At 43.6% G+C, this 17,849-nt stretch overlaps 1 protein-coding gene across 1 annotated transcript; it reads left to right on the top strand.

Annotated features, from left to right (window-relative positions):
- The first annotated feature begins 3,789 nt into the window (after positions 1–3,789).
- On the top strand, positions 3,790–4,248 carry LOC138925885 (uncharacterized). The gene is made up of 2 exons (XM_070277479.1): positions 3,790–4,032; positions 4,087–4,248. The coding sequence occupies exons 1-2, from the start codon at positions 3,790–3,792 to the stop codon at positions 4,246–4,248; spliced, it is 405 nt and encodes a 134-aa protein (XP_070133580.1).
- Positions 4,249–17,849: the final 13,601 nt, after the last annotated feature.

Genomic DNA, 17,849 nt, shown 5'->3' with positions numbered 1-17,849 from the left:
GATCAATTCTTAAATTGGACAGCGCGAAAACTATTACAACAATAATGAAGACCAGGCCTATTGGAAATGGCATCCGAAACTTAGGCAGTGAACCCGGCACACTTAGCTTGTACAACGTTTTCACATAGCCAGTAATGGACGGTAGGCTGGGATGAGGAGATTGTCTTATTACAAGACTTCATTAAGCAGACAAGTTTGAATTCCATTTTTATATTAAAAAAATAGAACCATTTAACAATTCAAGTGAGTAAACACCGGTTTACAGAAAAATTTCTCTTAAACGCAGTGCGCACAAAAAAACACGACCGATCGCTTGAGAAGAAGGAAAAGAAGTGCATTTCTATATATGTATACCAGTGGTCGTGATATGTATACCAGTGGTATGTATACCAATACATTGATATGATTTTACCGCATTAGTGTTAGTAACGAATAGCAGAAAGTAGGCTGTGAGCATGACGTTTTACACATTTATACTGTGTGTGTGTGGCAGAGCTCGGGCAGAGAAATTTCCTATGCCCCCGAGATAGGGCCGTGCCAACCTCTGATGTATACCCATACATATTCAATTTCCCATACAACAATCGATTTTTCGACAATTTCCCATTCAAACTGTCTAAAATTTTGAACGCGTGGATCTCGAAGGCTATAAGAGATAGAGATCCGATTTGTATTTTGAACTCGTATGGTATCTGCGAAGATCAAATTCGTGTCAACATTTTGCCACGCCCACTCCCCAAAACAGAAATCTGGTGTTAGCGCCAGTTCGTTAATGTTTTTGGAAAATTTGTTGTTGCTATACTGTTCCAATGAATAATGTACACCTACAAATCAAAAAGCTGCCAAATTGGATAATTTTTAGAGGTGTTACCATATAGACTTTTAGTCTGTTACCTACTAAATCGGTAGTATAGCCGTAGGTTTCTTGTAGTTATTTTGCCTAAGCGCAAAATTATGCAACACAAATTTGTTGCTGAGAAACCATACCGTTAAAGTTTAAATTTTAAAGGTTAGTTAAATTGAGAGTGAAAGAGATGAGTACCGGGTATAATATAGTTGGGAAACTCGACTATAGCCATTTTCTCTTGTTTTTTATTTTTTTTTTTTAAAGAGATATATTAAAAAGTTCAAGAAACACAATGAGTTGAAATCACTTTTTAAAATGTAAAATGTGAAATGTATACAAACTTTATATACTGCTTCCTATAAGCAGACCTATAATTTATGTGTCGGTCAGGCAGCAAACAACTGTTATCTTTAATTCATTCATGATGTGCGCACTGTTGTTCGCAAGCCGACTCCTTTTCGGCCGCTTGGCTTCAACTGATTCGGCATCTCAAGCTAGCGAGCCTCCGCTCAGCCTATTATCTAAGGCGGGTGCCCTCTCGTCCGTTATCTTATTGCGCTCGCACCCTAAATTTGCTTTCCTTTGTAAAATACTAATTTCATATACAACAAAAAAAAAATTTTTTTAACGTTTAAAATTGAATACATTTTGACTTTTTATTTACCGGCATTGAAAACTATCAATGACCAAAAATTGGTGACCTTGTGGTGTAAAAGAAACATTTCATAAACAGTGTTTTGTGAATTTTCATACGTGGCTAATAAGCAAAACGTTTGCTTATAACAGTGGTCGGCACCCCAATACATTGACATGATTTTAACGCATTAGTATTAGTAACGAATACTAACGAACGAAAGTAGGCTAGGAGCATGACGTTTCACACATTTATACAGTGTGTGTGTGGCAGAGCTCGGGCAGGGATTTCCTATGCCCGCGGGATAGGGCCGTGCCGACCACTGGTTTATAATTATAAACAAATTATAATATACAATAATATCAAATTTCAAATTTCGCGGGCAACATATATTCAATTATCGACTTTTTTTTTGTTATGTTGGTACACTCTTCCCTAACATCTGTTTGGGTCTCTCCTTAACATGTCCACGTGTGGCATGGCCAGTAACCACCATGTACCAAGTTTCAATTAAATCCCTTTTTTTGTTTGGTTGTGAGAGGCGTAAAGGTTACAAGTTGTTTTGCGTGCTCGGCGATTTTTTGCTATCGAAAAATATGGATCAAAGGATTTGCATTAAATTTTGTGTAACAAAAATGAAGTGCTCCGAAACACTTGAAATATTGACAGTGGCATACGGTGAAACTTTTCTGAGTAAAAAAATTGTTTACAAGTGGTAAAAACTATTTGTGAGGAGAGTTATTCTCCCCACACGCTAAGACAGATAACCGAGGAGCCAAGGAGGGCCGAGGAGGCGCGAAAGCGGCGACAGGGCGTAAGCAGCACCGGCCAATCACTAGGCGGCCGCAGGAAATAGGCCAAGGACCAATACGAGCGGGGAGGGGCAGGGTTCCATCATAGAGTGGGAAGACGGAATCAACGTGGAACGTAACGGTTCCCGGAGCAGCAGTAGACGAATGGAAAGACAGGGTTTCATCACCCGGTGGGAAGTCGGAATCAACGTGGAACGGTTCCCGGAGCACCAGTGGACGAATGGAAAGGCAGTGAGGGCGGTGAGGGGCAGAGCTCCATCATCGAGTGGGAAGACGGAGTCAACGTGGAACGTAACGGTTCCCGAGGCAACAGTGAGGACATGAGCACACCGCGCAGCCGTGTTTAGAATGTGCGACAAGACTAATAGCAGCAATGGAGCAAGGAGCAACGGGAAAGGCGAAGGAGGCCATCGGCGCATCGCATAGCAACAGCAGGGGTCAACGGCCGAAAGGAAAGGGGCAACGGCCGCACGGCGGCCGCCTGCCAGCGGAACAAGACAAGAAAGGATCTGTACTGGGACAGTTCCTTGGAAAGACCTAGGCGACAGGAGACGAGCTGGACAGGTTCCTGGCCCCGGCAGGTAGCCTTGCAAGGAAGTGAGGAAAGGATAAATCTGGCGCACGCCACACTGACTCCTGACTCACAACCAACAGGCGTGGTCCTGCAACGGAAAGGACAGGCCAACTCAGGAGGCCAAGCACGGTTTGCTCCAAAAGACGCTAAGGACAGAACGAGAAAGGATCTTTGTCGGTCGGTTCCTTGACAGCTATAGGGTATCAGAGTCGAGTTGGGCCATTCCCGGTCACAGCAGGTAGCAAGTAAGTGAGGAAAGAATAAGTGTGGCGCCCGCCGCACAGATTCCTGAATCGCAACCAACAGGCGTGGTCCTGCAAGGCACGGATAAGCCGACTCGTGAACTCGCGCTGGTGTGCATGCACGGCGTGTCTTGCGGAGGCAACCTAGTGTTGCGGAGGCGACAGTCAGTAGCCATCTCCCAAACCAGACTCGCTGGCGCGCAAAGCACTGCGTTCTCCTGGTGTAGCGGAGGCTACAATCATAAGTATATGGTTATCGAAACCAAAGCCCAATCGTCCCAATGAAGAGCCAAAACCTGATTGCTGAATTTTGACCAAAAGAATCGTCGCATGAGCATCGCTGTTTTTGGCCAAAAAAAAACACCACAATAACGCCTCAGCCACCATATTCAACGGATTTGGCCCCATGTGACTTTTCCTTGTTCCCAAAACTAAAGACACTTATGAAAGGACGGAGATTTGCAACGATTGAAGAGATAAAGATTGCATCGCTGGAAGAGCTCAAGTCTATACCGAAAAGTGATTGTGGGAAGTGCTTTGAGGATTGGACAAACCGTTGGCATAAGTGAATTGTATCTGAGAGGGATTACCTTGAAGTGGATGGGATCCCTGGACGGCGAGACATATTACACGACCTTCGCTCTTCTTGAATAGCTGCCCACTCCACCCTTGCCAACGGAATGTCCACCATGCAGGCTGACCCAGGGTTAAGTCAAAGTTTTCAAGCGCTGCCTCGTCTGCCGCTCCCTACATTCAGCGGTGGATACTCGGAATGGGCTGAATTTTACTCGATCTTCTCTACAATCGTCGTCTTCAATCCTCGTATTAGTATAGTGGAAAAGCTGCTAAGGCTGCGATCTTGCCTTCGGGAATCCGCTTTCGAAGTAGTTCGTTCATTGGAAGTCTCCGACGAGAATTATGAGGTCGCGCTAAATTTATTAGTGAAACAATTTAACAACCGTCGATTAATATTTTAGTCGCATGTGAACGAGATTTTGGGCATCAGTCTGTTGGAAAGTGGCTCAATAGCAGCTCTTCGAAGTCTTTTGGACAAATTCAATGCCCATATGCGAGCCTTAAAGAATTTGGGTTCGTCAAATCAGATCGCCAGCTGCATCATCGTCCAGGTTCTTTTTTAAAGGTTGGATCCAGCTGTGTAGGCTAAGTGGGAGAGTCAAAACTCCTCAAGTTCAGACGCAATCTCTACTTTGGAGTCGATGGCCGAATTTTAGCGATGTAAAACGCTATGGATGTGGCCATGGCTGCTCCGGACGCTCAGGTGGGATGGCATCGAGGAGCAAATAAAAGTAGATAATCTTTGATTGTTACTAATTGGCTTCCCTCTGCCTGTACTTTATGCGGTGGATGGTCCCATGTAATGTCTGCATGCCCCCGATTTCTCTTAATGCCCCCTGAGACCCGCCTTGGATATGCCAGGCTCGGGCTTTTTCGGAAGTGTCTCCAAAAGGGGCCATCACATCGGACTGCCTCGTTGCTAATTGTCGCAGTTGTGGAAGGAGGCATCACTGCTTGCTGCATTTTCTGGAATCGCAGTTTTCTAGCGGTCAGCCTTTGGTTGGTTCTCCCACGTCAGCCATAGCCTAGTTCACCGAGCCTATAGCCTTTTCGCCGTCCACTGCTAATGCACTAGTTGCTCAAGGTCGCAGCGGATATATCTTTGCTTGCTACCGCGAACTTTCTTGTTCACAGAGTCGCTGGATCCCTTGTTCCATGCCGAGCTCTGTTGGATTCTGGACCGCAGGTGCACGTGATCACTTACCAAATGGTTAGTCAGCTGCAGCACCGGAAGAGCAAATCGTTCATGGCGGTGTCTGGTATTGGCGTCTCTCGGGTTTGCGAGAGAGGGATTCTCTATTAATGTTCTTCTGCGGTCCCACTGCTCCAAATACTCTGTCTTGGTTAACGCGGTCACCACCGCCAATATCACGGACCTGCAGCATAGCTTCAGTTTGGATGTCTCCAGTTGGAATATTCCCGGCAATCTTTCTTTTGTTGATCCTGTATTTTTTCGTCCACAGCGTATCGATCTTCTTATCGGAGCCAGTCATTTTTATGAGCTGCTGTGTGTTGAGCAAATTTAGCTCAATTGAAGGAGCAATATGCTGCCTTCATAAAAGAGTATTTTGAGTTAGGTCAAATGTCTCTAGTCCCTGCTGATGCAAGCGTCACATGTCAGTACTTTCTGCTCCACCATTGGGTTTTAAAGGATAACAGTTCAACAACCAAGCTCAGGGTTGTTTTTGATGGATCTGCAGTCACCACTCCTGGATATTCATTGAATGACGTGTTATCAAAGTTGCTGCATTTTCTGTTAAGGTTCCGATGACATCAGGTGGCCATTACTGAAGGTTTTTGCAAAACATATCGTTTCGTCTGGGTTTTTGCTGAGGACAGCTATCTTTAGAGAATTCTTCGGCGCGATTCCACCCAGGATGAGTTGCAAGTTTTTATACTCTTGCAGAGGGTATTATAATTTTGTCCAAAAGTGTGCAACGCCGTGAAGGAGTTCTCCGACCCTATAAAGTATATATATTCTTGATCAGGATCACCTCCTGAGTTGACATGACCATGTCCGTCTGTCTGTTTCTTCGCAAACTTGTCTCTCAGTTTTAAGGCTTTCGACTTGAAACTTCGCGTACTTCATTAGAATCGGCCGACTATATCCTATAGCCGCCATATAACTGAACGATCGGAATTGGTAGAAATATCAACTTTCATATTTTTGAAGATAGGAGCTTGGGACTTTTTTTAGATTTTTCATTGTAATTCATTGGTTTTATTATGATGTAATCATTAGGATCGGCTAACTATATCCGATGTTTTCGTTATATATCCGGTTTTAACTGCAAGGGTATATCAACTTCGGCTCCACAACGCCTTAAAACGCCTTAAAACAAACGCTGGACAATAGTACGGTTGGACAAACGTTGGAGTACGGTTCGCATGAGCGTTGTTGTTCGCGTATATGTGGAGTACGGTTCGCATGTGCGTTGTTTTTAAAGTACGGTTCGCATGGGCGTTGTTGTTCGCGTATATGTGGAGTACGGTTCGCATGTGCGGTGTTTTTCGCGTATATGTGGAGTACGGTTCGCATGCGCGTTTTGGTTCGCGTATATGTTTTATTCTGAAAGGAATTACAATAGATAGTTAACTCTTACATTAACTTAATTAGCCTACCGCAGTTTCTCTTCCCTCTCTCTGTGATGGCGCAAATCGGTCTAAATGATCCGCTAAATTTCGTTTTCCTTTTACCCGATTCTAGGGAGGCCGAATAACATAAACTAAAAATACCAGACTTCATATAATACTGACTTTGATGATCGGCGCTAAGTTTGAACTTGACTAACTATCGATAGCCCTAATCCGTTCCGCGACATCCCACCCCCGTGAAGTTGCCGCATTCACCACGTCCAGGACAACTAGCTTCGAATCGGGACGCATTGTCTTGGCTCGATCGTTAGTCCGCACTGCCGCTCGACTAGGTACTACATCTCTCCCGGTGAACACCTCTTCCACGACGCCTCGTTTCCACTCCCTTCGTGGTATGGCTGGATCACAGATGATCTCCTCGATGAATCAGCTCGATGTGCTTGCACCATCTCTTCCTGCGCACAACAGTCGGCAGGTACCATGCACCCATCGCTTCCAGAACCGATCCCGCATCATCCTTGCTATGCGCCACTGCTTCCTAGTAGCGCATCTCACGGGCTCCTGTCTGTCATCCTTGGAAAGATCTGGGACATCGGGTGCTCCCTTCGGACATCGGGTGTCCGGGCACCCATATGAGGTGGATATCATACTGCTCTGCCATCTCGTTAAGAGATCTGCGACTGTCATTTACTGACCTTGAGTTGGATGAGAAACCGTCAAGTGCTTTGAGTGCCGCTTGACTGTCTGAGAAGATACAGATTGGGTCTCGATTGCCAATAAGCGCTGGGGATCTAAGTGCTCCCCGATAGCTATTACTTCTGCTTGGAACACACTACAGTGGTCGGGGAGTCTGAAGGACTCATTTAGACACAGCCGTTCGCAATGGGTTTGCTGAATGTTCGTGCAGAACTCGGTCCTTGTTGTATTGCCTAAGGTTCGCTTTATACGTCTCCCAGGCTGTCTCCGAGTTTGTCTTGCTGGCAAAATTAAAGGCCTTGCGGGCCTTGGTGTTAAAGGGCGCAAGTGTTTGCGACCACCAGTTGCTTTCTTTGACTTGTTATAGTGTCCACCATGGCATCCAGGACTTCCCTACTGCCACGTTCCTTGTTGGAGGTTTCCCCAAGGAACTTTCTAGTTTTTTCCTGTATAACTCCCAGTTCGCTTTTCTCGGGTTGCGTACCGTTAGTCGATTAAAGTTCTCAAAATTGACCACTAATTCTATGTATCGATGGTCCGAGAAAGAGTGTTTCTCTCGGACTCCCCATCTAACAATCTTGTCTGCTGGGGAGTCAGAGTAAAGAGTGATGTCAAGAACTTCCCTTCTGTTCTTGACTATTGGATTGGAGCCCAGGATAAAATCGAAGATTGACTCACGATTCTCGTTCGTGTCAGTGCTTCCCCACTGATGATGATGGGCGTTGGCATCGCAACCTATGATCAAGTCGATCTTGTGCTTTTTGCTGTCTTCCACTAGCTGTTTGAGTAACGGGTGCGGTGGGAGGGCCTCCTGGTCGTGGCCCATATACGCCGAACATACCCTTAGAGGGCCAATTGGGCTCTCTATGGCTGCGGCTACGTGGTTTTCATTGCTGAAATTGGGTAGCAAAAAGAGGTTAAGGTTCTTTTTTGCGAGGATGCAGGCTCGCCTTTTACCTGTTGTATCGGCTTTGCAGAGCCTATACTCCGACGCCCCCAACCCAAGAATCCTGTCTCCAAGGATCCAGGGTTCCTGGATGAGGGCCACATAAGCTCCACTCTCGGCGAGGTGGAGTAGGAGGGCAGCTGACGCCGCTTTACTGTGATGGAGGTTTATCTGCAAGATTTTCAGGGATATTCTTACAATTCTCCACCACAGTAACTTCTGCCTCCGTCTCGGAGCTCAGCAGAGAGTCCTCCTCCATACCGACTACCGAGTCGTTCTCCTCCGAGGTGTACCCTTCCAGGGTGTCCTCCTCCTCCTCCGACATTCCTTTCGGGTGCCCCTCTTCGGTCGGCTCCTCCAAGTCTGGCTCTTGCGTTTCTGACTCCAGCCCGATACCTTCTGGTTTGGTCTTCGCATCGGATTTGTAAATACGGACCGTCACGTGTTCAAATCCGTACTTCAGCCGGTGCTCCGACCTTTCCAGGGCTTGTACGGTCTCCTCGTTGAGGGTGAGGACGACCTGCCTCCGCAGTCCCACCGCCTCCTCGACCTTGGCGACTCTCCAGTCCGCCGTGGGAAGCGTCGGATTGCACATCCTAAGCATAGTTAAGATGGTCGGTTCTTGTCCTCGGTTTGCTTGGGATCTCCTCCCAATCAACCGCAACTAGTTAGCTCCAGGGTAGACCTCTCCATGCGATGTTACCATACGCTTGTAGGTCTCTACCGATCGCGCGTCTTGGCAGTCAATTACCTTAACGCTACCCTGGTACTATCCTGCGTCTTCGCATTCTGGTGGGGGTCCTCCGCTTCGCAGCATCTCCTCCACGAAGCACCCATGCAACTCGCTTAACACTCATCGCCAAAGGTCCTTGGGGATGAGCCCATCCTTGGAGCCCTTGTCCAGGACTCCAATTAGGGTTCTTCCCTTCGTCACTTCGGCGAACGAGCGGTTGGACGGCTGTAGCTGGGCCTTCCTCTTCTTAGCCTGGGGGGCTTATCCCTCTGTGGACCTCTGCCTTTTCACGCTTTGCGCGATCTCCTTAGCAGTATCTGACCCACCACGTTTGTTCGGCCTTTTCCGGTTTAGAATCGGACAGGATCTCCCTTGCCCACTTAATAATCTCGGCTTGGTCCAAGTTGGCTTCGGCCGATGGGTCCGCCCTCATCAGAATAAAGCCTGCTCTTCTTCTATCTGTATAAGAGCCTTTAGGATCCGTCGAGTGAGACGCTCCCGGACCAGGGTTCGCGCCGGTTGGTTTAGAGGTTGAGTCAATCATCATTCTCCGACAACAGATACATAGAAACATCTCTACTTTTTAAAAACTCAAAGCCAGAAAGTTTCCAAAGCCCAAGTAACAATAACTGGTATAAATATTCCTAAACTTTGCGACACATAGACTAGTACCATTGAAGAATCTCTAACCATGCTGCTATATTTACACTTCCCTGGACGAGTCCTAGACACAGACGTTCAAACAAAGAAAAGGCCCCTCCACCAAGCTTTAAGCTAGATTTTGACCAAAAAACGCTACACTGGGCAATGCAAAGCTTTAAGCCGGCCTTAACCTGCCTGTTTCCTGCCTAAACCTATCTTTGTAAAGCTGTAGATACCATTAATAATTCTAGAATCTAATCAAGCTCCAAGATATATAATTAATTCTTCTTTGAAATTGTAGCTTCTTCACAAACAAAAAGTTAACTTAAGTTAACTCTTAACTTGAGTTTAAATTATTAAGTTGGGCTTTATGATTAAAAATGCTTTTAAGTTCTTATTAATTTTTTCCTCTTAAAATTCTTTGTTTTTTAGAGATTGGTTCCAACTGTCTTTTTAAAATCTTGTTGAGGGTGTTGAAGGAGAACTCTCTGACCCTATTTTGTATATATATTCTTGATCAGTATTACCTCCTGAGTTGATAAAAGCATGTTCGTCTGTCTGTCTGTTTCTACGCGAACTAGTCTCTCAGTTTTAAAGCTATTTTTCAAACATTGAACACGATACAAGTTCCAAAGATAGCGTTTCAAGGAATAGGACCCATAGAAATTCGAGATAAACAGCATGGTCTAAAACCAATCCCCTGCAGCCTAAACAAATACATAAGTGGTGCGCTCATGGCACTTAAGAAAAGGTCGCATAGAAGGACAGCGTGCAGTGCGTTGATAAGCAGTTTAAGATAGATTTAAGATTTTCATGTGGGTCCTGGCGGGATAATTCTCACATAAATCCAACATGCTGGAGTAATTGCCATGAAGTGGCTCTCAGACATCTTTAAAAGATCCATTACCTTAGGTAAAATTCCACAACCGCAGCTCAGATCACGGATTGTGTTCATACCCAAAGCGGGCAAGCAATCACATACGATCCCAAAAGACTTTAGGCAAATCAGTCTATCATCCTACCTTCTTAAAACCCTAGAAAGGATTCATATAAGATCCACTTTTAGCCCAACATTCATATCTAAAGCACAACATGCTTACAAAAAGGTTAGATCCACAGAATCTGCCCCACGCCCAGATTCTATCCTCATCCTAGAGATGAGGATGGAAAACGATAGATAGAGCAATATCTAAGAATGAATACGCCCTCGTGGTGTTCGTGGACATAGAAGGTGCTTTCAACAACGTTCTCCCAAGCACCATAACTGACGCCCTGATGTCCCTTGGGTAGAAGGCCACTAGGTGAGACTCATTGATCAATTTCTAATTTGCAGGACACGTCTACACTAGGCACATTAATCCTCTCGAGGGCCGTTAGCAGAAGAACCCCGCAAGAAGGAATTCTTTCCCCTCTCCTATGGAACATAACCGTCAACTCGGTTCTATGTAACATGGAAGAGGCAAGGTGAAAGGAAATGGCGTAGGTGGACGACGAAAATATCCTTAGACCTTTTGTGACCTCATGAGCGCTAAACTACAAGCGTTGGCAAACTAGACACGCAAAAATGGCCTGGGAGTCTGGCCTACACCCAAAAATTGTAAGCTGGATCTCCACTGCCATAGCATGCCTAGAATGGAGCAGGCGATAGTGGCGGCAATCAGGCTAAGCGAAACACACCAGTGGAATCCGAACAACACCGGGCACTCCACTCTTCTACTTAATGTAAAAGACAGACAGACTATTGTACTTCTGAGGACCACATAAAAACTCCTTTCAGCACCATCATTCCCGAAACGGTCGAATGGGATGCTAAAACCCCCCGCCCAATTGATTATGTTTCTACACAGATGGCTCAAAACTAGAAAAAAAGTAGAAGGAGGTGTATATTTCGAACAACTAGGCATCAGCACCTCCTACCAATCACTGCACCGTTTTCCATGCTGAAGTGATATCAATAAGGGAAGCACTAAAGTATCTAAAATCTTTCAACAGCGACAGCCAAGCGGCTATCGAATCGACCAGTATCTCAAAAACTGAGGACTGAAAATCATCTTTTGGCATTACTGGCATTACCACGAGATGGCATTACTGTATGACATCAGACTTATCTGAGTCTCTGGCCACAGGTACATCGCAGGCATCTCACATGACTACCACACCACTCAAGCCTGAAACGGACTGGTATAATAGCCTCTTACAAACTCCAGCTTAGAGATGCCAACTAATTGTCAGTTAGCCCACCAACTCTGGCCCAATATCTCAAAGAACATTCCAATTATTAAGGATGGCTAGGACACGAATCAGCACGACTATTAGAGTCATAACTTGACACTGGCTAGTGGGAACACGTGCTAGGCGAATGAATTCACCCTACAACGAAGCCTCAGGGTGGGGAAAATACTAAGCCAAGAGTCCCTCATACGGGGAAGGTAGATTTACATACGTTATCCCACAGGACCGAACACGGCCTAAGTGTGTCTATCTTAACACTTAGCGGTCCATCGCCAGCATATTGGCTGTGGCTAGTAGAACAGAAGCGACACAACCTCGATCCGACGCAGCCAGGGATTTTTTGGCAGGAGACGCAAAGTCACAAGTTGTACTTGTCAGACAGCTGGACCCGCAGTCCCATAGCTGATGAGCCTCTCACTGATCCCAAATTTATAATTTCATTGACGTGGTTTATAATAGGCTGCTGCCGTATGTTACTACCACGCTTCCAGTTCCCTTAGCCAAACGGTTAACATTGCATTTGGAGTGGTCTTCAATTTATATAAACACTGCATCTTCTCCAAATCCTTAAACATGACGACAGCGCTTTGACGTAAAAGTCATCCTGCTCGAGACAACAGATTCCATTGAGTCCTAGAACCGCATCCTCTCCAAATCCTCAAATATGACGACAGCACTTTGACGTAAAACGTCATCGTGCTCGGGACAATAGATTCTATTGAGTCCCAGAACGGATACATACTTTAAATATCTATGGTCATCGGTACCATAGACTTTAAATGTCTATGGTCACCTAGAACCGCATCCTCTCCAAATCCTCAAACATGACGACAGCACTTTGACGTAAAACGTCATCGTGCTCGGGACAATAGATTCTATTGAGTCCCAGAACGGATACATACTTTAAATGTCTATGTTCATCGGCACTTAAGTTCACAATGCGAGTACGCACGGGTAAATAGCAAGACGAGAATAGCGTATAAAACGTTTGACAATATCAGCTGTATTTTTATGCAGAAAAATTATTAAAACGATAGTCCGAAAACCGTTAACCTGTTAAGTTATCGAGTGTTTTTTGTAACGGCAAAATTTGTCAAAAAATCCGTTCTTATAAGTCCGAAGTATTCGGACGATTATATATAGAAGATTAAACGATTATATATAGAAGAACGGTGAGACAACAATAATAATCTAGAACGGCTCACCAAGACCAACACGAGAGAGCTGCCCTAATTTTTAAAGCCTACAGATCCAACATCCAGCATGGGCGGCGCGAGCCAAATTGCAAGATGCGTCATTGGGTTTATGTTGTTGCAGAAGCATGACCTCCCTACACAGGAAGGAGATCCAGGCGGACGCAACACGATGTAGTACATTGGAGATCCTTAAGTTATTGACGCCGTCTACGCGCTTAGTGCTCAGGCTCAAAAGACGGCGGAATTTCATCCAAGTTCCTACCAGCCAGCGGCAGCTTGGATTCTCCTTTCCCCTCTGCTGCAGTCAATTCAGTTGTAGCAACGGATCATCTCATCGAAATAGTGTTGTTGGCCATTGCTAATATCTTGATCAGAAGTCGTTCTGGAGGATAGTTGACATGCCAAGCACTTCTTGATTCTGGTTCCCAGAAAAATTACCGCAATATATTCCTCTCGCTGATCCCACATTCCCTCGGTGTCAAAGGTTAAATCTGCTTATTTGAGCTAGCCTCTTCTAACATCTTCTGTTCGTTGCACAAATTCAGCTTTCGTAGTGGGTAGTGTGTGGCGGAGGAGGAGATGCAATGACAATACAACGTGCTTTTGCGTCTGGGGAATTCGAGAATTGTGTCGACCCAGAAGTGAAGGCGTCCAAAAAGGAACTTGATTACGGGGTTCATTTTGTCAGCTTGTTTCGTCAGCTACTTCCAGACTCACCCCAGGACCTACGGAAAGAAGCCTACATTATATTATAAGCCTGCCGTAAGAGCGATAAACCACCTTGTTGAGAATGAAATAGCAGATTTCCCTGAATAGCAGTTCAGAAGCTTGCAGAAGCAGAAGCTGAACTCAGAATGGAAAGAGATCTGCTACAGTTGCAGTAGATACAGCTGCTGTGGTTTTCTCGCTTGTCTCTTGCTTCTGATGCTTCTGTGGAGGTCCATGTATTCTGCAATGCCAGCATGGAGGCCTTTGGGGCCTGAATTTATGTAGTATTTCAGTATCAGTATCCTCTCAAGACTTTACCTATATTGAAGTAAAAGCCATGTACACATACTAAAACTGGAACTTTATGAAGTCGAGCTATTGGCAAGGTTAATTATCAATTCAAGGCAAAATAACATATCAAGGAAACTATGTTTGTAAGTATGTCCCATACTCTGGTTTATAACATTGCTGAGGTCATTCATTTTAGGCCGCTCATCGCTATCTCGGGGAAACCAGCTAATCGTAATGTCGTGACTCCTGGCCGTAGGGCCGTTGTTAACGCTCTCGGCTCTAACGCTCGTCTTTCATCCTGTCGTCGGTCTCTTGCTATTTCGCGTTCTCACTTCGTTTTTTTCGGTCGCTCCGCTCTGTCAAGCGTTGAGCCGCGCTTTTATCTTCCCTTTATTATCATCCCGCCCTAACGCATCATTATTTTCATCAATAATAAATTAATTATATATAGTACGAAAGAAGGCTGACAAAAAGTCGGCCTTACAAAGAAAAACCTTTTTTTTAAATTCGTAAATATTTTGTTCGATTAGTGTTTTTATCAGCTGATTATTGTGAGAGTTTCATGCGGTTTGGCGGTAACACTGGTAATTTTGGCGTGACTTTTAGCGCATTAACTTTTGCACTGTCGTCAACATGAAAAAAATCGAATATCGTGCTGTCATAAGATTTTTGTTTTTAAAAGATAAATCCAACGACGATATTAAAAAGGAGTTAGATAAGCATTCAGCTCCATCGTTTTCAACAAAAAAATATTGGACTGCTGAATTTAATCGCGGGCGGACAAGCATTTTTGACGGTGATCGCCCGGGCTCAGAGAGGTGACAACACCAGAAATTGAGGATAAAGTCCATGGAATGATATTGGATGATCGCTGAATCAAGCTGCGTTTTACACGAATCAAGCTGAAATTTTACACGAATTTTTACACATGAGTAAGCTTACGTCAAGATGGGTGCCGCGATTGCTCACAATGGAAAATAAACGGAACCGCAAACCGCTTGAGAGTTTGCCCAAACAGTTTGCCCTTAACCCAAACCAAAACCCCAAAAAACATTTTTTCGTCGTTTTGTGACTTGTGACGAAACCTGGATTCATCACCATACACCAGAGAGTAAAGAACAGTCAAAGCAATGGATTTCAACTGGAGAAACGGCACCGAAAAAGGCAAAGATCGGTTTGTCGTCCAACAAGGTGATGGCAACGGTTTTCTGGGATGACCGAGGTGTAATTCATGTGGATTATCTGGAAAACGGCAGAACAATTACGGGAGAATACTATTCCAATCTCTTGGGACGATTTGATTCGGAGCTGAAGAAAAAAAGGCACATGGCGAAGAAAAAAGTTTTGTTTCATCAGGACAATGCTCCCCCTCACAAGAGCGTTGTCGCCATGTCAAAATTGTGAGAATTCCAAAAATTTAACAACGAAATTCTACCCAATCCACCCTATTCTCCAGATTTAGCACCCTGTGACTATTATTTATTTCCAAACTTACAAAAATGACTTGGGGGTAAGAAATTCAAATGAACAGGTAATCAAACAAATGTCTATTTTAAGGACCTGGACAAATCCTATTTTATGGAAGGTATTGGGAAACTGAAGGATCGGCGGTCCAAGTGCATACGTCTAAATAGAGATTGAGTTGAGAAATAAACAAGATAAATTAAAAAAAAAAGTATTTTCTTTGTAAGGCCGACTTTTTATCAGCCTACCCTCGTATATAACACAATTAACTTTAAAATCATTACTAAAAAATCTAAATCTAAATCTAACTAAAAAATCATTACAACTCATCATAAAACTAACTCTTTTTTCTAAGTAGCAACTTATTACTGAAAGCACTCAATAAATGAAAAAATAGTATAGGAATATTTTTATAAATCTGCCTGCTAGAGAGTAGTAAATTCAATCCCAAAATATAATCAAAAGCTTTGAATAGAACTGTTTGGTCACTGATATTTTTCATTTGGTCACAAAAATAAAAAAACCGAATTGAATAGTAAAAAGTTAAAACAGTATTTAATTTGGTGCATATTAAAGAGAGACTCTTTTATTTAGAATTTATGGCGCGAGGGCAAAGAGAGAAAAATTTCCACGAATAATTTAAACAACTTTTAGGCTCCACTCCAAGGTCCAGAACAAACAACAGGTTTCATCACTAACAGTTTCCGCGATCCACCTAAGAGAAAAAATTTAACAAATTTTACCATGTACTGAATTATTTAGGCCGTGTAATTACGTTAACCATCATTTATTTAAATACATATAAATTTTGAAATGTATGTATACCAACTTAATCAAATAAAATGGGATCTAGCAGTTTTCTACAACTACAATTTTATAAAATTATTTTTGTGCTTTTATGATTTTTTCTCAAACATTTTCCTATGTAATATTTTTTTTCTTGTTGAAATCAGTAGATCATACTGTTAGCGTCTACACTACAACTACAAATAAATATTATTATTAGCGCAACAATGGTAGCATGGTAGCAGTACTCAAAACAACCGATATTTAATTGAACAGATATCCAACAGATATCCCTCACCAACAAGCTCGACGAAAAAAGTTGACCGTTTTGGGCCCTGTGGTCCCATCTATGTACTTTATAATCTTTGCTACAACCCATATGAAGTTATTGTGGGGAGACCGGGATGGTCGAATAATGCCATTTTTTAGTAGGTCTTTGATCTCCTGATTGAAAAAATCAGCAGAACCCATCGGAAACGGGTACAGCTTTGAATATACTGGTTCATTATCCTCTGTCCAAATAGGCGCTACTACATTTGTGTTGAATGGTAACTTTTTGTTTGGGTCAGCAAAGGCCCTCGAGTATTTGGATATCATCTGCTGAAAACTGTTGGGGGCACGACAATATCATCAATTTTCGTAAGAACAGGCTAACACGACATCCCAACACATGTGCCATCAATTTGCTGGACAGCAGCACCACCACCACAAGACTCAAGAGGAAGCATTCACTGGGTTTACTAAATTAACTTATTAGATTCATAACTTGTATTTATCAAACTCCTATTGTCAAGGTTCACTTAAATAATTTAATTATTGTCCCTAACTTCAAATGTTTAAAAAAAAATTTTCGTAAAGTGTAGATTCTCACGTCTCTCATTAAATCTGATAGAATTGCTTTTAAGATCAAATGTCACCCCTACTTGCGATTACAGGCCAATTATGCCGTCAAGTGTTTTAAGTGCGTGAAATAAGAAGAAAGGGCTTTCTATACCAAACAGATAAAGTTGGCATTTGTGTTCTATTTTATCAAACCCATGAAGCGACTTAAAAGTGAATGGAAAATCAACGGGAATCAGCCCAAACCCGTGTCTACTAGAAACTTTCATGATTCCCCCGCTACCGTTTGTTGGACGAACGGAAGCAGGGAAGATCTTTCTTTTCGTTTTTTATTTATTAACTATTTATTAACAATCTGATTTTCTAGATTATTATAACTAAAAGTAAGGATAATTAAGCTAGAAGAGATTCCATAATTTTTGATTTAATTACATCTAGGGATAGTTCAGGGGATAACAAATGGGACAATGAGTTGTAATATTTACAAATAATGCGAATTGGATCGAGTTCAGCAAAATTAGACCTAGAAATTCTTCTTCCTCAATTCTTCTGCCTGCGATTTTGATGTAATCATCCTTGTCGAAACGTGGCTCAATGACAAATTCAGCTCCTCTGAGTTCTTCGAGCCTAATTTGTACCATGTATTTCGAAAGGACCGAGATGCATTCAGTACCCAGTGTGGGCGAGGTGGAGGTGTGATCATCGTTATCCGTCGATCTCTTCAGGCTACACCACTGCGCCTTCCGGTGGCCGACCCTTTACTGGATCAGCTTGCGGTTTCAATCCAGGGCGTCCATGGCCCGTTCGTCATCATTGCATCATACATCCCTCCGAACAGCGCATTTAGTATATATCATGCGCATATGGAAAACATCACTAGTGTCTGTGCTAGAACGTTGGACCCTACCGCCTTGATGGTAGCTGGGGATTTCAACCTGAGTTCCATTGTCTGGTCTTGGGACCCGGAATCTCCCTGCATGCTACCTAGTAACGTTCACCAGAGTCATGAAATTGTAGTTTTAGATGATATTTTAA

This window comes from Drosophila bipectinata, chromosome 2L (assembly GCF_030179905.1).
Source record: "Drosophila bipectinata strain 14024-0381.07 chromosome 2L, DbipHiC1v2, whole genome shotgun sequence".
Lineage (NCBI taxonomy): Eukaryota > Metazoa > Arthropoda > Insecta > Diptera > Drosophilidae > Drosophila > Drosophila bipectinata.
This window is presented reverse-complemented; position numbering and strand designations above follow the sequence as displayed.

Coding starts and splice junctions, on each gene's coding strand:
- LOC138925885 (XM_070277479.1), top strand. CDS start 3,790: ATGTCCACCATGCAGGCTGACCCAGGGTTAAGTCAAAGTTTTCAAGCG. Junction 4,033..4,086: donor TCTCCGACGAGAATTATGAG/GTCGCGCTAAAT, acceptor TTAATATTTTAG/TCGCATGTGAACGAGATTTT.